Source organism: Sphaerodactylus townsendi, linkage group LG04 (assembly GCF_021028975.2).
Source record: "Sphaerodactylus townsendi isolate TG3544 linkage group LG04, MPM_Stown_v2.3, whole genome shotgun sequence".
Classification (NCBI taxonomy): Eukaryota; Metazoa; Chordata; class Lepidosauria; order Squamata; family Sphaerodactylidae; genus Sphaerodactylus; species Sphaerodactylus townsendi.
This window is the reverse complement of record NC_059428.1, coordinates 152,693,342-152,714,997: the sequence shown is the minus strand read 5'-3', so window position 1 is coordinate 152,714,997 and position 21,656 is coordinate 152,693,342. Positions and strand designations below refer to the sequence as shown.

General features: G+C 50.8%; 1 protein-coding gene across 6 annotated transcripts in view; it reads right to left on the bottom strand.

The window, feature by feature from the left end:
* Positions 1 to 4,278: 4,278 nt before the first annotated feature.
* The window catches only part of CAPN15 (calpain 15), a 77,989-nt gene continuing 60,611 nt past the window's right edge, over positions 4,279 to 21,656 (bottom strand). For all 6 annotated transcript variants that reach the window (XM_048494432.1, XM_048494433.1, XM_048494434.1 and 3 more), the window contains 10 exons: positions 20,590 to 20,798; positions 17,130 to 17,313; positions 15,801 to 16,024; positions 14,536 to 14,661; positions 13,300 to 13,452; positions 12,812 to 12,973; positions 10,960 to 11,189; positions 10,681 to 10,853; positions 9,116 to 9,294; positions 4,279 to 8,250 (listed from right to left, as the gene is read on the bottom strand). In XM_048494432.1, coding sequence (XP_048350389.1) covers positions 8,073 to 8,250; positions 9,116 to 9,294; positions 10,681 to 10,853; positions 10,960 to 11,189; positions 12,812 to 12,973; positions 13,300 to 13,452; positions 14,536 to 14,661; positions 15,801 to 16,024; positions 17,130 to 17,313; positions 20,590 to 20,798 — 1,818 coding nt within the window. In that variant the 3' untranslated portion in view covers positions 4,279 to 8,072. The remainder of the gene's footprint in view (positions 8,251 to 9,115; positions 9,295 to 10,680; positions 10,854 to 10,959; positions 11,190 to 12,811; positions 12,974 to 13,299; positions 13,453 to 14,535; positions 14,662 to 15,800; positions 16,025 to 17,129; positions 17,314 to 20,589; positions 20,799 to 21,656) is intronic.

The window sequence follows — 21,656 nt, the reverse complement described above, 5'->3', positions numbered from 1 at the left end:
GAACAACGTTCAGGACACAATCCAGGCCGAGTTAAGCACTCTTCAATTCCCCAGGTAGAAGGTGACCTTGGGCTAGTCACAGTTCTTTGGAGCTCTCTCAGCCTCACCTGCCTCACCAGGTGTCTGTTGTGGGGAGAGGAAGGGAAAGGAGCTTGTAAGCCCCCTGGAGTCTCCTTACAGGAGGGAAGGGGGTTATAAATCCAAGCTCTTCTTCTTCTTCTAGAACAGGGAGTAGGAACCTGCTTGGCTCTCAGATGTTCAGGAACTACAATTCCACATCAGCCCTACCAGCATGGCCAATTGGCCATGCTGACAGAAGAACTGATGGGAATTGTGGATTCTAATTTGAACATCTGGAAGAAACACTGGAATTCTAAGGCTCAGAAATGTGAAACAAGAGGTTTTCAAAGGAAGTTGCAGTGAGCAGGGTCGCACCCCTTTTTTTGATGCGTGCCTATTTTCTTATGGCCTGTTTATCCCATGCGTTTGTAAACCGCTTTGAGACTCCTATTTATCCCCATTTATCTGATGTACCCTTCTTCCAAGGGGCTTTGGACATGATTCTTCCCTCCCTCGTTTTATTTTCACAAGGTAGGTTAGGCAGAGAGAGACTGAACCAAGGTTACACAGTGAGGATTGTCAAAGGCTTTCGCAGACAGAATTAACTGGCTCTTGTGGGTTTTCCAGGCTGCGTGGCCATAGTCTGGTAGTTTTTGCTCTGAACATTTTGCCCGCAACCATGGTTGGTATCTTCAGAGAGGTGTCACCACAAGAGATGTCATGGAGAGAAATTTTTCTCTCTTTCTCACAATACTAAAACCAGGGGGCATACACTGAAAATGCTGGGGGGAAGAATTAGGACTAATAAAAGGAAACATTTCTTCACGCAATGTGTGGTTGGTGTTTGGAATATGCTGCCACGGGAGGTGGTGATGGCCACTAACCTGGATAGCTTTCAAAGGGGCTTGGACAGATTGATGGAGAAGAAGTCGATCTATGGCTACCAATCTTGATCCTCCTTGATCTGAGATTGCAAATGCTTTAGCAGACCAGGTGGTCGGGAGCAGCAGCAGCGGAAGACCCTTGCTTTCACCTCCTGCATGTGAGCTCCCAAAGGCACTTGGTGGGCCACTGCGAGTAGCAGAGTGCTGGACTAGATGGACTCTGGTCTGATCCAGCAGGCTCTTTCTTATGTTCTTAATCCATACCCCACACCCCATTTGAACAATAACATCCAAAGGATGAAAGCATGTGCCAAACTGCACTCTCAAGGACAAGAAACTTTAATCCTAATATCACCTGACCAGTCCTTAAATCATCAGAGATGGGTTAATTGCCCATTTCATGGTCACTTGTCCACTTTGTCAGTGTCGCTTATTCACGTTTGCCCATTATTGGGATCACTGCTTTCAAATATCTAGAATCCACTGGCGCTTTCCTTGTTCTCTTTCAAATGCAGGCTATGTCACAGTGTCGCATGGAGAGAAACACATTTTACTGTGACATGCCTCTGAAGATGCCAGTCACAGATGAGGGCAAAGCACGCGCTCTTACCAACTTCCCAGCTCGGTTAGGCACAGCTAATTCCTTTCTTAAGGTTTTACTGCCACCTGCTGGTCAATTGCATTCATGCAACCCCATTCAGACATGGGTCTTTCCAGCCTGAGCTCCAAGGGTGTGGATTAACATATGGGGTCAAATGTCCCCTGGGCTGCAGCCAATTAGTCACGTGTGCTGGGGGGGGGGGGAATTGCCCCCACGCCCCTCCTTCTCCCCCTCCGGGTGCATACACTGACTTCAAGACCTGGTGCAAAAAAAGTTGTTTGGTTGTGGTAAGGGCCACCGCCCATGCAGGGGATGGAGGGGACGGAGCGGAAAACTCAGATTTTGCACCGGGCTACATTTTCCCCAGAGACACCTCTGGGATTAACCCATACACACCATAACATACCTCACAGCATCCCATCTGTGCACCCCCTGCCCACGCATAGATCCTGCCTCACGAGTCTCCCTTTGTAATGATTCTGGAACACATGTGAGCCGTGTAGTATAGTGGCTAGATTGTCAGACTGCGGTCTAGGAGATCCAGGTTTGAATCCCCACTCTGCTACGGGAGCCAGCTGGGAGACCTGGGGCCAGTCACCGACTCTCAGCTAAAATGGAGAATGATATGACCTACCTTGAGTCCACATTGGAAAATAGAGAATGATATGACCTACCTTGAGTCCACATTGGAAAGATATAAGTGGAGATATATAAATGGAGACTGGTGTTTGGAATATGCTGCCACAGGAGGTGGTGATGGCCACTAACCTGGATAGCTTTCAAAGGGGCTTGGACAGACTGATGGAGGAGAAGCTGATCTCTGGCTACCAATCTTGATCCTCCTTGATCTGAGATTGCAAATGCCTTAGCAGACCAGGTGCTCGGGAGCAGCAGCAGCAGCAGCAGCAGAAGGCCATTGCTTTCATCTCCTGCGTGTGAGCTCCCAAAGGCATCTGGTGGGCCACTGCGAGTAGCAGAGTGCTGGACTAGATGGACTCTGGTCTGATCCATCAGGCTCTTTCTTATGTTCTTATATAAATGGAGTAAGCAAAGAATTAAATACATTCTCTTCCTTTGGACCATTGTGACCTTTAAGTCCACCAGGCATCCAACGCTGCCTCCACTGTACCTACCAAAGGTCACTTTTGAACGGTGATGCCATGCAGAGACATTCTGAATGGCTGCCCTTCGTCCTGGAATTCCCCCGCTGGGAAGGTCAGTGATTAGAGTATCAGACAAGGATGTGAGAAACCCAGGTTCAGATCCATGCTCAGCCACAACGCTCATTGGGATTCTTCCCCTAACCTAACTCGCAGGGTCGTTGTGAGGATAAAATGGGGCACAAGCAGCCGTCTGAGATCGCGAGAAACGTGGATCAGGTTAAGAATCCAGGCCTGCATGATTCTCCCTTTGAGCTCGGAGGACATCTTTCTGGGTGATTCCTACCACTGACCTGGGAGGCAGGAACTAGATTTATTCTGCTGCCTGTATCCTGTGGGAGTTACTCAGCAGCCCACCAGGTTTTTTCCCTGCCTTAGGGGAGAGCAACTGCGCATTATTGCCTGTACTCTTACAACAGTTTCTTGCTCTTGGACTCTTTTATTCTGCCTGGTGCTTTTTCCATCCTTTTGACTTCTTCTACCCTCTCCCTATTCTCTGTGGCCTTCATCTCTCCTCCGTGCACCACCTTCTCGAAGTTCTTGGTCAACTTGGTGGCGACCATCTGGACGTACGGCATTCACTTACACCCTCTCCTCGACAACCTTTTGATCCAGTTCCCGGCATTCTGTCAAGAGGAGATCAACGCCCAGAGGGCCCTGCATGGTCTTGCTCAGCATGGCTCAGTGGTAAAGAGCAGGTGCACTCTAATCTGGAGAACCGGGTTTAATTCCCCGCTCTGCCACTGGAGCTGTGGAGGCTTATCTGGTGAACCAAATTAGCTTGTGCACTCCAACACATGCCAGCTGGGTGACCTTGGGCTAGTTACGGTCCTTCAGAGCTCTCTCGGCCCCACCCACCTCACAGGGTGTTTGTTGTGGGAGGGAAGGGAAAGGAGATTGTAAGCCCCTTTGAGTCTCCTTACAGGAGAGAAAGGTGGGGTATAAATCCAAACTCTTCTTCTTCTTGGTGAACTGCTCCAAGTGCTCCTTGAATCCAGGCCAATTGCTGGAACATCTAGGTGCTGTCATCGAGGCCACCAAGGGGGTGCTGTTCGTCACCGATCGGAAGGCCAAGAAGATCAACAGCATGCAGCCATTTGCCCTCCCTCTCAAATCTAATACGTCTCCTCATCAGTAGAGGAGATATTAAAGTTCCATACAGCACATTTTAAAATAACAGTAAGAGGAGCAGTCCAGACTGGGAAGACCCAATCTGTGCTGCGTCCTGCGGCCAGTCCCTTTCTTTCATCCCTCACTTCACGGGGATTTTGGAAAGCCAGTGGGAAAAGAGGGAGAAAATCTGTACTGACCAGTGCTCCATGGAGCAACAGCTGGATTGAAATTCAAAATATACATTGAAGATCGGTTTGGTATTTCCATCAATTTATCACGCTGGAAGACATTCTCTATGGGATGGAATATGAACAATCACTTTCCCTCCCCTGGCGTTTTGCATCAGAGAAGAGAAGACCAACTCTGTTCCCTTCCTGAAGAGTCGATCCGGCGTCTCAGCTTCTAAGACCTCGCTTCAAGCGAGGGCAGGTAACCCAAAGAGCAAACGAGGCAGGCAGAGTTACAAAACAAAACTTTTTTTTTATTATTTGGTCCTTTGGAACCTGAGTTTGAAAACCACCCATGGGATAATTCGTATTATACAGGGAACCGATTACAGATTTCCGATTTACAATTTGATAAAATATCCTATGTTTTCTTAAGAGCTGGTCAATATGTACAGAGTTAAAAATTATTCACAGCTCACAGAGAGAGAGGACAGAGAAGACGAGACACGTCGGAAAGGGAGAAGACGTTTTGACGGAGCCAAAACAAAGACAGGCTGGGCCACCCCCTGGTCTGGAGTAGCCATTTGGGGAAAAGGGGGAACCAGATGAAAGCGTGAACATTGATAAGGACATTTGGGGCAGTGGGGGCACTGATGGGCCGACAAAAGGAAAGGAACCTCCTGTTCATGGCTACCTGATTGAAATGGAGAGGAAAAGGAGCTTGGGAGAATGGAGAATTTCTTATCATGATCCAGCATGGCCACTCTACAATCCAAAAGTCAACTTCAAGCCCTCAACACTGCCCTCCTTCAAGCTCCGGAAGCAGCTCAACAGAGGTTGTCAGGGCCCCAAAGTTCAAGCCAACATCTGCCGAAAAGATCCTCTTCTGCTCTACAGACGTAATGGTTTCAGGCCAGTCAAAAATGTCACTGTTTCTCCTCTCCTCCCCAAAGGATCCTTGTGGGGCTGTGGCTCAGTAAAGGAAGAGAGAATTATTCAATCCAAGATTGCTACCCTGCCTGGGCTACCCTGGGGCAGGAAGGACAAATGCTAAACCAGTTTCAATGCGCAGTGTGGATGCACCCCCAAGAGGCAGATGCTTCCTAAGACCTGGTTGCAAAAACAGCCACTGCATCCTTAGCCATGTCTTGCTGCAGGACCAGGTCGCTGACAACACCAAATGCCTCCCATGGAAGTCACGGACACCCAACCCTTTTGAGAAAGAGCATGCACCACAAGACAACCTTGTCCTCCCCAACCCCTCTCCCCCCGCTTTCCCTCACCCAATCAATAAAAGCTTTCAGGTGCACCTGCCTTAAACTCAGAAAGGACTACATTTCCCAGAAAACACTGCAGGAGGACCTTCAGTGCAAACTTTAGGAGCCTCGAAAGAAGGCACTGCTGCCTTCTGGCAGGGCACCTAGCCCTTTAGCAGAAATTTACATTTGTGTGTGTGTGTGTCTTTGTGTCTTTGTGTGTGTGTGCGTGAGAGAGCTTCCCCTGTGAAATTTCTGCCTGTCCTGCAGCTATCAAAAGAACAGGAGCCCTGGACAGGGCAACAATCCTATCCTCAAGGAATGCAGATATGCACACTGCACCACTTTGCTTGCCAGTGCCGCATCTGCACAGACTTACCTCTCCCTTCCCGCAGTTCTGAACTGCCAATCAACAGGTCAGATTGCTGTCTCTGGCCTGGATCTCTACAGTGCTCTTTGGCTCTGGCGATCTCTCCCCCCACCCCAAACAAACAGCAGCATCGCCACCTACGGCAGAACCCTTGTGAAACCACCAAGAGAGCTCCGACCTGAGAAGTGCAAACAGTCGGGTCTGGCCACGCTGTTCCCACCAACCTGCAGAGCTGAAAGGAAAGCGATGGACGGGGGGATAACCTGGGCCAGGCCCGGTTCGCAAGGAGCCACCCGCAAAGGTTCTCGGAAGAGGTTTGCGATTGCTGCCTGAAAAAAATGTTGCTTTTCCATTTGCCCTTATACACACTACGAGCCAGCAGGTCTGTGCATGATGTGTGTGTGTGTGTGTGTGTGTGCAGGGAGGGAGAACCGAACAAATGGTTTTTGTGCTGGTTGGCTCATACGAAGCAACACAGCCCTGTCCGACACAGGACTTGGTCATACTTTAGAGCCACGGAAGGGAGAGAGATCCTCCGACTCTTCCTGGGATGCATGCCACCAACCCTGTACCCGAATCAATGAAGCGAGCAAGAAAACGCCACCCGCTCCTCCCAGAGGGGCCCTGTGCTTTGAGCCCATCCTCTGGACCCGAAACCCTGACCTTGATACCCTGTTACCGAGTCCCAATGCCACGGGTGGCTGCATCCACCATGCTCAAACTCTCTCTTGATCTGGGAATGACACGAGCCCCTCGGTCTCTAGTGCATCTCTGCCCCACAGCCGATCCCTTCCCAGCGTAAGGGTCCCTGGGTCAGGTGGGGGGGAGGGGGCAGTCACCCCAGATGGGTTAAGAAGGATCTGTCTGCAAGAGTCAAAGGAGGCAGAGCTCAGCATCGAGCTAGAAAGCGGAGAGGTGCAGAGAACGAAAGGGCCACGTTACCAAACCAAAGTGTGAATGTTTGCTAAGACGCTTGCCCGCAGGCTTCCGAATTACTGCTAAATTGCAAGCACAGAAGGCACCCTTGGGAAAGACAAATGCTCCGTTCTCCTCTGCTTCTGAGCTGTGGCTTGACTCCCATTGGCCTGCAGTCCGCTATGAACAGAACTGGGAAGCCTCTTGGCACTTCCGCCCTGGGTGGCTCATAAGCACCACACAAGCAAACTCCTTCGCCCTTGTGCAAGACCCAGACAGCTGTGTCCTTATGGGAGCTTGCAGTACACCAGAGAGCATCCCCTTCTGATACGGGAACAGGCTATTCCCGTGCCCATTGCAAAACCAGAATTCTGCATTGAAATCCCGGGGGGCGTACAACTGCGGCTGCGCCCCACGCGGACAAGGGAAAATGGCTTTTAGCTGGCGCAGAAAGGGGCACTCCCCCCACCTCACTGCCTACCTGACCTTTCTTCACGTGAGCCTTCTCCTCAGGGGCATTGGCACAGGAACCAAGGAGGCGGGAAAAGAGATCCTATCCACAGCCCTATGCAGTTAAACAAGTCCGTTGTGCATACTTAGGCCAGCTGTGCACAGAAGTACAAAAAGAAAGGAAGTTACCGGTCTGTGCAAGGCTTTGCATGAGCCCACCCTCCCACCATGTGCGTTGCAAGTTGGCAGGAGTGTTTCGAACTGGGCTTGCTACTCGCTCAGCAAAAAACGCTGCTCACCCTAGGCGAATAAGCCAGCTTGAGCCCGTGTTGCAAGAGCCCTGCTTTACTGCTGGGCCACCCTGGGGCAAAATAGGTACATCAGTCTCAACAGCGCTACGGTCTTTTTGTCGGATACCCCGAATCTCCGTTGCTCAACTAGCGACAAAAGGGAAAGGAAACCCAGCTTGGGGGAAGTCAGTGCCCTCCTGTCTGTCTATGGCAATCCCAGTACAGGAAGAGGAAGAGAAGAGGCTACATATCCCATTCCCCTTTCCCTGACCTCAGCCCACCCCGCTGCGGGGCCCAGCCGACACGATCAACAGTGGGGCAAGGCAGACACACACATACACACATGCACACACACACACACGGAGACACAGTGGCCAGAGGTATATTGTTGCAGCTGTAGGGGTTTTTGGCAGCTGCAGGGAGGGCCGAGTCCCAGGATTCTGTGTGTCCGATAGGTGGGACTTGCCCTTTCTTCCAGACTGTGAAATTCCCTTGGTCTCCTATTTTGACAGCAGCTCTGGATAAAGTGCATGATTTGTGGGGGGAGGAGTGGGGGGAGGAAATGCAGTGGGGGGGGGCTTGCAAGGGAGGGGGGAACCTGAGCAGCTCCCTGCCTGACTCCTCGGGGAAAGGAGGAAAGGCGCTTGGCTTGAGACACCCAGTCCGTCGCGGTTGTCACTGTCCTCCTCCTCCTCCTCCTCCTCAACCCTTACGGTTCAGTAACGGCGGCTCGGGCAACGCCCAAGGCAGATGGGTCCCGAGAAAAGGCAGAAGCGGAAGAGCGGCAGGGGGGGCGAGGCCATTTGTCATAGCGGCCGGGGTCCGTGGAGCCCCGCTACGTCGGGCGTCAGCTGTGGGTTGTGCGTCCCCTTGGTCGACATCCAGTCGTTCAGGAAGGCCTGGGTGGCTTTGCGGTGGGCCAAGCGGTGGGTGATGGAGAAGCCGGCATTCCCTTCCAGCTGGGACAGAATCACCAGTACCTGCCTGCAGAACAAACAAAGGGGCATGTGCGTGGAGAGCGACAGACAGAGGCACAGAAACACGTATGCTTCCCCTAGCAAGGGCTAGACATCTCCAGCAGCCACTGGGCCAAGTCTTCTGAAATGTTTCAGTGCACAGTGTCTGCAATCCCAACTCTGGCCAGGCACAAATCAAAGCCATGCCGGCACCGAGGCTGTGTGCTGTTGCCAAAGACGGTTGTCCTGGGCACCTATTGCATGATGGAAGCTTGCCTGGTCGTCTTGTTTTGGGACCAACACGCTTGGGACCAGGTTGGTCCTAACCCACCACTGACACCGAGAGACAGGCCAGGTGATAAATTTATTTCCCATCTCCTGCACTGAAATTCATGGTGGAAAATGAACTTGGGAATTTCGAAGTGGCCACCTGTGTGCAGTTACCTTCTTCCTGGGGCAGGGCAACTCAGCTGGCTGATTGCGGGTCCTATGCACACAGCAGACCCTCGGAAATGACTTGTGCCCCTGAGGATGTCCTGCTCCCTGAGCTTAACCTACCTCACAGGGTTGTTGCGAGGAGAACAATAGCACAGCAATGTGAAGAGGGACAGAAGGTTCAAGCTTTCTCTTTTCGCCCCCTTCTTCCTGATCAATTAATTTTTTTGGGCAGGGGGAAAGGTGTTAAGGCACCTGGATATGTCCATTTGTGTATGGAGAAGGAGAACTGGGCCTAGTCAATGCACAGTTGGCTGCTTGTAAACTGAGAGGCCCCCCCCCCCCACTACTCCAGTTCTGCTCCATTCCTTCCAGATGCGTGGTTTAACATGTATCAGAGAGGACAACAGGTCAAGTCTAAGCACACTGCTGCTTTGCGCAGCCAATTTCCCTCTCACCTGTGCAGCGGGGGCACGCTGTCCTGCGTCTTCAGGCTGCCCCGCGTGGACACCACATTGAAGCTGTCTGTGCAGTCGCACTGGATGTGCAGGTAAGATTTGGGATGCCGGTTTTCCACAACAACTATGAGACCCGCCCAGCCATGTGTCAGATAGTAGCAGGTCATCCCTTCGCGCCCCTGCGGGGATAAACCAGTCTGGTTAGTCCTCCTAAAGATCAGCCATACGTGGAATGGAGATGTGGCCCCCTCTCCAACCACCACCAACAACCCTCTCATGCAGGATTCTCATTCTCCAACCATCAGAGTATAGGATGCCCCTTCTCTATCCATTGTCTATCTATCTATTCTCTATCCGTTGAGAACAGCCACAGATGCAGGCGAAATGTTAGGAACAAGATATACTAGACCACGGCCACACAGCCCAGAAAACCCACCACAATCAGAAAAGACTCCTCGCCACCCAAGACCTTGGAGAGCCATCTGCCAGAATAACCATAATACTGTGTGTATACTATGAAAACATCTCCTGGAGCAGAAACCTTGCTGCCATGAAGGCTGGCGGAAAAGGAAGCCTTTCTCCTGCCAGGAACTTGCTCGATGGCTTTCAACAATCTGCCTTATCTCTACTGCTCCCATCTGTAGTAAGGGGGCAATAATATTATTAAGGACGCCCTGCAGACAGAAAACCGGCAAAGCAAGGAAGTGTGCTCTGCCATGCTGCTTTTCTATTTGCGGGGAGCTATTTTAAAAAATTGCAGAAAAACATTTAAAGTATGAATCTCCTTCCTGTTGCCTGGAATTTTAAGGCAACATGCCTTCTGTCATTGACAATCGCCTCTTTAAGAGACACCCCATCCTCACCCAGAGAACAGGTTTAAAAAGCTCTCTCCTGTACTCCTGTCACTTGAGAAGTGGAATAATCTTTGGAGGAGACACAATATTGTCAAAGGTTTTCACGGCTGGAATCACAAGGGTGTTGTGGGTTCCGGTTGTATGGCTGTGTTCCAGTAGCATTTTCTCCTGGCAGATGAAGTCACAGATGCAGGCGAAACGTCAGGAGAAAATGCTACTGGAACACGACCATATAACCCAGAAAACCCACAGCGCCCCAGACACAATATTGCTTGGGAAATGGATGGTATTTTGTGCGCCATCACAAGTGCATGCTCTAATAGTCACTAGCAGGCCATGCCAGAGGCTACACAATCTGTTTCTGTGAAGAAGCAATTTATGGAAGAAACCTTTCTTCTTTTGTACTTGAAACGGTAGTCCTGAACTATTTTAATATCTGTTTCCTTTCTCCAGGGAGGCTTAGCAGGGTGGGGATCACTAACGGAGAATTCTCTGTTCCTTCACCAATTCCCATGATTATTGGGGAGGAAACGGTGACATTTCAAACTGAGTCTAAGTTTGGAGCCCAGGTAGAAATTTTTACCACAAACAGTGCAGGAATAAAGTGCTCAGTTCACAAAAGGGGTGAACAGAAGGGGGCGGGAGTTTTCCAGCCCTCCGAGGAAGACGCTTGGACCTCACGGCGCCAAACTCCAGGAGCTGCGCACCCACCTCATGCCGCTCGCCCTTGTTCTCGGTTAGCAGGATGATGGCGTCTGCCAGTGTGGTCGACTGAGCTTCTATCTGCTCCACCATCACCAAACGGGAGCTGTAGATGGCCAGGATGTAGCTGGAGAGGTCGGCGGCGGCAGTAGCACACCCGAAGCTGGTGGTAGGGCTGGATACTGGTTGAGGGGGGGAAACACACAAGTTGAATGGCAAGTTGCAAAAGGCCCCTCCCTTCCTTCTCGAACTGCTCCAGTCCTGCCGCCTTACAAGCAGGGCTGTTACCTTGGCCGACTGAGGTGCCTGAGACTGGGGTGTTCCAGTGGTTGAAAGCACAGCACACCACGGCGTACTCGCCTGGCTCCAGCATCACATCGCAGTTGACGAATTTCTTGACGGCACGCTTACTGTGCGCCATCAGGCGGCCGAGGTTCAGCTTGTTGCCATTGGTGAAGGTGGCACGAAAGACCATGATGCACAGGTCCAGCAAGTGGCTGTCCACGGAGTCTGAGCGCCTGCCGGGGGGAGGGGAAGAAGAGAAGAAGTGGAATCAATGACACGATAGCCCTGCTTAAATATCTGAAGGGATGTCATGTTGGGGAGGGAGCAAGCTTGTTTTCTGCTGCTCCCGAGACCAGGACCAGGAGTCATGGGTTCAATGTGGAGGAAAAGAGATTCTACCTAAGCATCAGGAAAAACTTCCTGACCGTCAGGGCTGTTTGACAGTGGAATGCGCTACCTCAGAGTGTGGTGGAGTCTCCTCCTTGGGAGGTTTTTAAACAGCGGCTAGATGACCATCTGTCAGGAGTGCTCTGATTATGTGTTCCTGAATTGCAGGGGATTGGACTTGATGGCCCTTGGGGTCTCTCCCAACTTTATGATTCTATGATTCTAACAGATGCGGGGGTTGGGACACGGACACACACACACACACACACACACACACACACACACACACACACACACACACACACAGAGTTTCTGCTTGTTCTTCTCTTAGGGCGAGTGCGGTCAGGGGCAGGCATTGTGGGTGATGGTGCTGCTGCAGGGCAGTCTGGGAATTTAAAAATTCTTTACTGAAAGGCTTGAAAGGTCTCCCAGTAAAACTGGCATTTCTCCCCCCCCCCCATGTCCAATTAAGATGGCAAATGCAAAACACAAATCAGCAGCAGCTTAACGTAGTCGAGCAGTGATTTGTTAAAAAAGCCCATGCACAAACTGTAAAAAAAATCCACACATCTGTGAGACAGAAGTCTTAACAGACCAGTCAGATGCCCACTGCCTTCATATTGATAAAATAAATACATATTATAAAGTAAGCTAGAGTCCTTACTATGTTTGACTGACCTTGTAGAAATCTTAATCGCTTGTACCACCCTGATTTGTAAGTAAGGGGTGTTAATTACCTTTTTTCTTCAGCCTGGACTGAAGAACGTTATTGGAAATTCAACATGTTTCTGTTTAAGATCTACAACGTGAAGGACTTGCAGCATTTAAAAATGGGTCTTAGCCAGTGCAGGAATGGCAATATGGTTGGCACGTCACAGTGATGTTTGGGAGGGTCAGCCTGCGAAGGGTGCTGTGCAAACAGAGCACCACAACTAAAAAGACCATGCTGCTTGTGACTGCAAGATAAAACGAGGGAGAGCCAAATCCATTGGTGTAAGCTCATGGGGGGAAAGGAGGGGGGGTGTCTTGTTTGAGCCTGTGGGTGCATTTTGAACTTTGAGAGAGGATGGTGTGCCCCCCCCCCCAAATGGCTTCCACTGGAAATGGAGCCAAACCCCAAACGGCTTCTGCAAGAGGCAGAACCAAATGGAATACCTGCCTCCTCTCACTCCCTGGGATGAAAAAAGCCTCAAAGTGGAATGTAACCTGTGCTTACCAGTCCTTCTGATCCACCAATGGGAAAGCCTTTCATTCTAATGAGGGCATCCAGTAATAAGCCTTGCCTTAAAATGGCCCCACCAGGAACCAAGGGAAGTCCTGGTGGGTGCCATGGCCCCCAGGGGCATCATGTTGGGGGACACTGCTCTAGACAGACCATCTAGTAGTCAAGGCAGGTATAGGACCAAGGGAGGCAGTGCCTCTAACACACACAAGAACATCCCAAGAGTAGGCTCTCTTGCTGTCTTACCGACTGCCTTCCTGGAACAGGGCAAACTCCAAGGCTGCGCGCTCCAGCACAGTCAGCGAGGTGACGGTAATGGGCCCACTGGCCTTGTCGGGGAAGAGGCCCTGGACACGGACCTCGTGCCAGTCTGAATGGAGCTTGCAGATGTCCACTGAGTCAAAATACCTGGGAAGGGTAGACGGATGGCTGTCAGTCCTTGCAGGTCCCCGAAGAGGCTCTCTCAGACATGCCTTAACCACATTCACCTTTTGTGAGCCTGCCTTTTCCACTGAGACTCACAACAGATTGCAATACATGCACAGCAGTTCAATCACACCTCCAATGGACCATGTATCAGGAGCAACCATTGCCTGGCTCACAGAGCTCCTGGAAGAAGACCCTTCCCCTGTCTGAAGGACTGGCTCTCCTGGCACAGATTCATACTCTTTCAAAAGAAGATGAGCAAAGTGTTCCAGAGAGGCAAACCAAGACACCAAGGGGCCCACAGATACCTGATAAAGTCGCTGTACTCCATCCAAAAGACTCCTTCGCTGCTCCCGTGGGGCATGAGATCATGCCGCAAGAGTGCCGGCCAGTGGGGCCATTCATCAGACCAGCTGCCGTTCCACGAGAAACGGCCCCAGGGGTTACGGAGTCGCAGGAGCCTGGGGAAGGAAGTAAGGCAACAATGGGTTCCCAAGGACCAAATCTGGCCCAAGTCAGACCTAGGGTGAGAAGACCCCCGTGAAGGGTCAACTCTGCCCAACATCGCTTGTACCACCCAGAGCAACCTGTTTTCCATCAGCTGATTGTGGTGGGTTTTCCGGGCTGCATGGCCGTGGTCTGGTAGATCTCGTTCCTAACGTTTTGCCTGCAGCTGTGGCTGGCATCTTCAGAGGTGTATCACAAAGAGAAGTCTGTTACACACTGTGTGCAGTGAAAAGGCAATGTTTAGTGGTTGAGAGACCCCCTCACTTCTGCAGAGAGTCCATCGCATACCCTGCAGCTGTGGAAAGGGCTAAATTGGAACTACAAAATGCAGCATTCAGGCTCGTATTAAGGAGCACGAAAGACACTGTCAGCTTAACCATCCTGAAAAATCTGCAGTAGCAGAACAAGCTCTAAATAAAACTGGACATGACATTTTATTTGAAAACATTGAAATTCTGGACCACTTGGAAGGTTACTATGTCAGACCACACAGGGAGGCCACTGAAATCCACAAACATCAAGAAAACTTCAACAAGAAGGAAGAGACTCTGAGAATTAACGAAACTTGGCTACCAGTAATTAAAAACACCAGAATCAAAGGCCTAGGTTCATGGACAATGGACTCCACCCAGACACAGGGTTTGCATTCACTAAGACTGTTGCTGCTGCAGGGAATGCAAACGTGAATCACTCCTTGGACTGAAAACACCCTGCAATATAATACAGTCAACCACGCCTTTGCATAGCAAGTTCCACCCAAACACTTACTGATTGGTTCCCCACCCTGGGACATGGACAATATATACCCCACTAAACATTCCCTTCTCACTGGACACAGTGTGTAACAGACTTCTCTCTGTGATACACCTCTGAAGATGCCAGCCACAGATGCAGGCAAAACGTTAGGAACAAGATCTACCAGACCACAGCCACACAGCCCAGAAAACCCACCACAACCAGTTGAATCTGGCCGTGAAAGCCTTCGACTATGCATTGTTTTCGATCACATCGTTGGCAGGAGTTACATTTTTCCTTACCTGCATCCTTGGACGTCTCGTACGTCCAATATGGAGTAAGCGTGCCGTGGGCGGAGCCCCATGCTCTCATAGGCTGCATCGTCCACCTTCATGTTACCCCCTCCGCAAGAAGCGCCCATCAGAAAACTGAAGCGTGCACATATGTGCGGGGATGAGGGAAAGAAGGAGACAGAAAGACACACAGAAACACACAAAGAGAGAGACAAGCAGAGACAACGAGAATGAATACAAAGATCTGTACCATATCAGCAGACCACCAAAGGGGGGGATTTGGTTAGTCTAAAGCAGGGGTCTGCAACCTGCAGCTCTCCAGATGTTCATGGACTACAATTCCCATCAGCCCTGCCACTTGGCCATGCTGGAAGGGGCTGATGGGAATTGTAATCCACACACATCTGGAGAGTCGCAAGTTGCAGACCCCTGGTCTAAAGAATTTCCTGTCTGGCCCTGTTGAGACCACTTGCGACCAACAAAACCACAAGGAAAAAGCTGGTCGAGGCTCAGGCCGATTAGAAGACCCCTCCCCCCTGCTGCACTTCCTGGAGGATGACACCAAAAGGACGGATTGCAGAAGCTGGAATTGCTGGGGGATTTGAGCCCTAATTTTTCACTTCGTGTCCAAGATCCACATGTGCCAGATCGGTTGTGGGGAGGGGGCAGAGGAAGCCCTGCTTCCAAGAACGCAAAAGAAGCCTGAAGTCTCCGCTACCTGGATGCACAATCCCAACAGTCTGCAATGGACAGAGCAGACACTCTACGAGTTTCCTTACAAGTCTAGGGTGTCGTGGGTTTCCCAGGTTGTACGGCCGTGTTCCAGTAGCATTTTCTCCTGACGTTTCGCCTGCATCCGTAGCTGGCATCTCTCTGAAGATGCCAGCCACAGATGCAGGCAAAACGTCAGGAGAAAATGCTACTGGAACATGGCCATACAACCCGGGAAACCCACAACACCCTAGCAATTCCAGCCGTGAAAGCCTTCGACAACACAAAGCACACACTATTGGCAGCTTTTTAAATCTAAGGGGAAATGAAAGAGCTAAAGGTTGGGTCTAATAAACACTTACAAAACTGTGGATACAGTGGGAGGAAGCAAAGTATTTTCCTCCTCTTCCCATGTTACTACAACTTGGCAGAGGGAAAATCCCCTAATGCCACCGGTGGTATGAAGAGGGGGCAGGGAATGCAAGCCCATCTAGTGTCTCATCCCTCTTCTCTATGCTCCTCCCAGCCGAAGGGGGAAAGCCCTCCCTCCTGCCTCGTCTTACCCAGCCTCCTTAGAACTCAGCATTTTGGCCCAGATGAGGTCAGTGTCAATGGACTCCTCGCGAGGGTTAGTGGAGCTGACCTGCAGCATCAAGCTCTCGCAGGGGGCGCCGGTGAGCGTAGCCAGGCCTTCGATGGCGCGCCCTGCCTGGAGGGCAAAGTATGAACCGTGGAGTTTGGCCAGGGCTTTCTCAATCAGGGCCACCCACAGCTGCTTCCTCTGGGCCTGGGAAAGGAAGGCAGAGACAAATGCAGTTGCAGACGGGTCAGCTGAAGATGACGTCGCTGGATATCGAACGGCGGCCTCTTTGCCCGTTCAGTGAATTACATGCGAGTCAACCTGCATCTTTCGAAATGGAAATGGGGAGGTGCGAATGTGAGCTGCCGATACCACAAGCGAACTGCCCAGAACCCAGGCCAAAAAGACTTAGATGGCGACCCTAGCGACCTAAAAATTCCAACTGGAACGTTGTACCATGCTTGTTGTGCAAATTTTGTACAAATGTATTGTACAAATTTGTTTTGAAATAATTCTTAAGCATTGCCATGATGTTATAAAATACCTTGTGACTTTTTAGTCTTCAGCCTAGTGGGTACACATTTTTTCTTAGCATTATTGTGTGTGTACCTTCCCCTTAATCTTAAGTATGTTGTGCAAACAGAGCATGTGGACACCGACTTCTCTGGTTTTGCCCGATTCGTACAGGATGGGAAGGCAAGGACCCTAAAGTTCCAGCCCGCAAGCACTGCCAATCTCATCTGTCCATCTTTCTGCTCATGCGACTGGAAACATGTTTTTGTAGACATTGGGGTTCAGACCCTCCGTCTGACTTTGTTTTTTAAAGGGAAGGTGAAATTCCTAGGAAACCGAGCTCCGCTTCCACTGCTATATTTTGGGTTTCCTTCCACAGACTCCCATAAAGCCCGATACAGAGCTATTAGGAAGCTTATTTTGTACAACTGGATGTTACCCATGCTTGGACTGTTTAACTGGGGTCTATGTTTGAGTTGGGCTGAGTGATCCTTCACGAGTTCAAACTTTTCTTGACATCTGGAATTTTTAATGATATGTATGCATACTGAGTTTTTAATGTTATCGGTACGATTGTTTTAAAGTGGTCTGCGGGGCAGGATATACATTTAATACAATAAATAAAATTTACAAACACACATCTGTTCACTGCCACTTTCCCTAACTTGCTACCTTCTCAACGATCCCTCATTTGTCACCTGCCAGGCAGGGGTCCATCTCCCTGTCCGGTTCAAAAGCAGCAGCTTGCCATGTTCAGGCACTTTTATAAGCAGCGGCTCAGTCAAACTTGAGGACCCACCTGAGAGAAGAGGAGGTAGCCGCACTCGTCGCAGGGCAGCATGTCATCCACCAGCACGGTGGTCCAGGTGCCGTCTTTGCAAAGCCGCACCTGGTAGGCCCCCTCTGGGCAGATGGTCCTGGTGATCATGACCCGCTCCACCAACTCGGGCCTCTCCGCCAGAACAGCCAGAGCGCTCAGGAACCTACACGGGTGGCAGAGGAAGACCGGTTAATTCCAGAGAAGGCCAGCACAAGCAAACGGTTTGTTGCACAATGGTTAGTTAGGGGCGAGTTGGAAGGAGGAGGCCTTTCGCATCGTCTGTTACCTATGCTTTTCGGCTGGACATGCCGAGACCTCAACCTCGGACCTTCTGCATGCAAAGCCAATGCTCTGCCACTGAGCTTAGGCTCCATTCCTGTTTGCTGCGTCCCCCTGTGCCTCACTTCTTCCCTTCCCCTTATGTACACAGAGTGCCTGAAAAAGGATCTTTGTTTGCAAAGCCTTCGATCAAATTCGGAATTGTCACGATGACAGCGCTGGCGCTGCAAACCCCATTTAGAATCCCCATTTGGGGAGAGAAAACAAACCCCCATTCTCCCCAGGCCTCTGAATTCAGATGCTACTGTGATTTGCAATTCACTTCACCCACTGGGAAGTTTTTCATCACAGCTCATGCCCGAGGGGGAGGGGAGAGATAATGAACGCCAGGCCTGAGGAAGCTTCTATTTAAAGCATTTATGCCCCACGCCCTCCTGTTTATTGATCCACAAAGGGGTTAACAAGAATCCCATTTTTTTAAAAAACAACAATAAGGCTGCAACAACATCAGACACAGATGCAGCAGTGGAACTGAAAACCGATCGACAGCAATTTTAAAAGCCAGTTAGCAGCGCAGGCCAATAAAGGCAGATCAAAGGTAAGCCCAAGCACATATACTGGAGAGAGCATGAAGTTGCTAACCACCACCCCACAATCAATATACAAAGCCAGAGCAAAGTGTGGGATCGAACAAGGTATATGGTTCAATAGGAGTCTTGGGCAAGAAGTCACATCTCTAAACTCAGCTGGCTCAATGCCAGGCAAACAACTGTCCGGAAAGGCGATGTGGGAAAAGGTCCTGTTAAGGGAGACAGCTGAAAAACCCAGCAATGATGCAACGACGAACAAGAGCTTTTGTACTGGGTTTGCATATCTGGATAGGGAAGCCCCCTTACAGTCCAGAAGACTGGCAAAAAATGTGCTCAGCCCTGCCTGAGCAGTTGGAGGCGTGACCTAAGCAGCTTGGATGACCAGTCCCCCCTGAAGGAGGAAATAAGGAAGGAGGAGGAGGAGGAGGAGGAGGAGGAGGAGAAGAGGAGGAGGAGTTTGAATCCCCCCTTTCTCTCCTGTAAGGAGACTCAAGGGGGTTTACAATCTCCTTTCCCTTCCCCCCTCACAACAAACACCCTGTGAGGTGGGTGGGGCTGAGAGAGCTCCGAAGAACTGTGATAAGCTCAAGGTCACCCAGCTGGCACGTGTTGGAGTGCACAAGCTAATCTGGTTCACCAGATAAGCCTCCACAGCTCAAAGTGGCAGAGCGAGGAATCAAACCCGGTTCCTCCAGATTAGAGTGCACCTGCTCTTAACCACTATGCCACTGCTGCTCCTACGGCAACAAAAAACAAGAGCTTTTGCACTGAGTTTGCATGTCAGAATAGGGAAACCCCCCTGCAGTCTAAAAGACTGGCAAAAAATTTGCCTAGCTCTGCCTGAGCAGTTGGAGGTGTGACCTAACCAGCTAATAGGACCAATCCCCACTGAAGGAGGAAATAAGGAAGGACTGAGAGGCTTTCTGGAGAGCCAGTCATGCTGGACCCTGAGCAACCACTGACATTCTGGATCCGCCTCTTACTTCAATTAGGGCAACAGGAAGGGGCCTCGTCAGCGCCCCACACAAATAGACCATGTGCCTTAGAGAAGGTACCGGAATCCCCTGCAGCACGCAGGAGCAGCTGGGTGTACTCCAGAATCTTCTGCTGCAAAGGAAGCCACAGGAAAGGATGCCCAGCGATGAACCACTGGGCTGCAAGGACTCAAATGCAAGACATGCCAAAACCCAGATCCTTTCATTGGAAGTTCTGCTGTTCCGGCTCCGACTTAACAGCACAGAAGTCATCACCCCTGGAAGCTCGTTTCAGAGGGGGAAAAGCAGGGTTTGGGTGGTCCCGTGCACACAATAGCGTGCAAACCCCTTCACCACCACAAGGGGGAAGGCCAGGCCAACGTTCAGCAAGCGGAGCGGCCAAGCGCACAAAATCGGCCCTGTCACTCATCAAACGTTTTCAATTAATTTCTACAAAATTCCTCCTTTCCACACCTTTTGTTGCCACCGGCTTCCGTGAGAAGCCGTTCCAACAGCCAAAACACAGTTGGGATGGCAATGGAGATTCATTTCAGATTATGTGCTGCAGGGGGGTGTGGGGGGGAGAAGGCAAAAACCAATCAAGTCTTTTCCCTTAAGTTCATTGTCTGAAATCACCTCCAGCTATGTTATTGTTGTGAGCACCCCCCCCCCCCCGCCCCCTTGCTGTCTGATTTAACAAGGTTTCTGGATATCCCAGTTAATGCTGGAAATATCTGATTAACCGCTGGCCTCAAAATTCCCAGGCCAGCCTCAGATTTCGCTCGTCTTCTTGCACCGCTTCGCCGCCCTCGCCAGCCTTAGGTGCTCTCATAAGCCTGCTTTGGCCCAAAGCCAGGTTAATACAAGTTCAGTCTGAATCCCGTCCTCACGTCTCCAAGCTAAGAGCACTGGGGCTTTTTTTTTATCATATTCTGAAATACAGTTAGTCTCTTTCTGCTGCTTTCACACCGAGCATCCTGCTTGACCCAAAAGTTCTGGGGAACTGGAAAGCTTGCGCACCATTATTGGCGGGGTTTGCCAGTCCTGACAAAACATGGTTTTTTCGGTAGAGGGGATTTTTTTTTTTCTGTAGACCACTGAAAACGCTAACTAGGTGGAATGAATTTCTCAGGGACTGCACACGCTCAAAGGCTTCAAGGATCTTCTCTACTAAATTTCAAAGAGAGAGGAGAAAGCCTGCCCTGACCTGCATAACCCAGGCAAGGCCAATCTTCTCAGAAACTAAGCAGGGCTAATATTTGAAGGGGAGACCACCAAGGAAGTCCAGGGTGACTATACAGAGGCAGGCAAGGGCAAAACACCTCTCTTCATCTCTGGCCTAGAAAATATTTAAAAACCTGCACAGCCAACCACATTTCTAATAGTCAGTCAGAAGCTGTGCTGGGCAAAGAGAGCCTCCTACTTCCTAAATGCACTTGGCGGGCACCAGAAAAGGTGCTGGTGGGTGCCATGGCAGCTATGGGAACCACATGGGAGACCCCGTACTACATCATGCTGTCTGATGATCAGTCGTAGTGCTTCACCACATTCCACCCCTCGATGGGGCCAGCGAATCCAAGCACCAGCACTCCTTACCAGCAGTTCCCCAGGAGCCCTTGAAGGATGTCTGAGGGCTGAGGAGTCCGGAAGACGGACCATTTGACCGAGCGGTCCTTGAAGATGCTGCAGTTGATCTCATGAGGCCTCAGCCACTGCTTGACCCGCTGCTGGACGCTGTCGCCTTCGGGGAAGCCGACCGACTTGGGGCCCGGCGGGAAACTGTCGTCCACAAAGTTGACTTTGTTCTGGCGGCATGAAGGAAAAAAAGAAAGAGATCATCACTGCACCCTTGCAGACCTGCTCCACTCTAAAGGAGGCATGCTGGGAACATGGCTGGCTGCCCCTTCTGCCCTGTTGGCACACTGCAGATCACTCAGAGCCAGCGTGGTGTAGTGGTTAAGAGCAGGTGCACTCTAATCTGGAGGAACCGGGTTTGAGTCCTTGCTCTGCCCCTTGAGCTGTGGAGGTTTATCTGGGGAACCAGATTAGCTTGTGCACTCCAACACACGCCAGCTGGGTGACCTTGGGCTAGTCACGGTTCTCTCAGCCCCACCCACCTCACAGGCTGTTTGTTGGGGGGGGTGGGAGGAAAGAAGAATGTAAGCCCCTTTTGAGTCTCCTTTCAGGAGAGAAAGGGGAGATATAAATCCAGGCTTTTCTTCTTCTTCAGAAGGGGAGAGAGGCCTGAAAAGTGGCCAGCAGTCACACAGGCTGCTTGGCCTTCGGAACATTCAGCTTGCGGCTGGCAGCAGTTTTCCATTCTCCCAATTGGAGAGCTTGTTTGTACTAATCAGGAGCACCCAGCTTCTCCAGGGACGGTGTTACTTCTGGGTTGCGGGCCGGGGAACTGAGAATTTGATAATTCCCTCCCCAGAAAGAAAGCCTTGTGGACAGAAAATCAGTAAGGTAGGGGGAAATGACATATTGGACCCTAATCTCTGGCGTTCCAGTTTTTGGTCCACGGAGGATGCTTTGGCTTCAATCCCACCGAGCTCTTCTAGACTGGAAAGAAGCTAGAACTAGGGTTTGGAGGAAGCTGCCCAGGTTTATGGGGGTGGGGGTGAGGAAGGGAATTTTTCTCCCCAGGCATTCAGGACATCTTC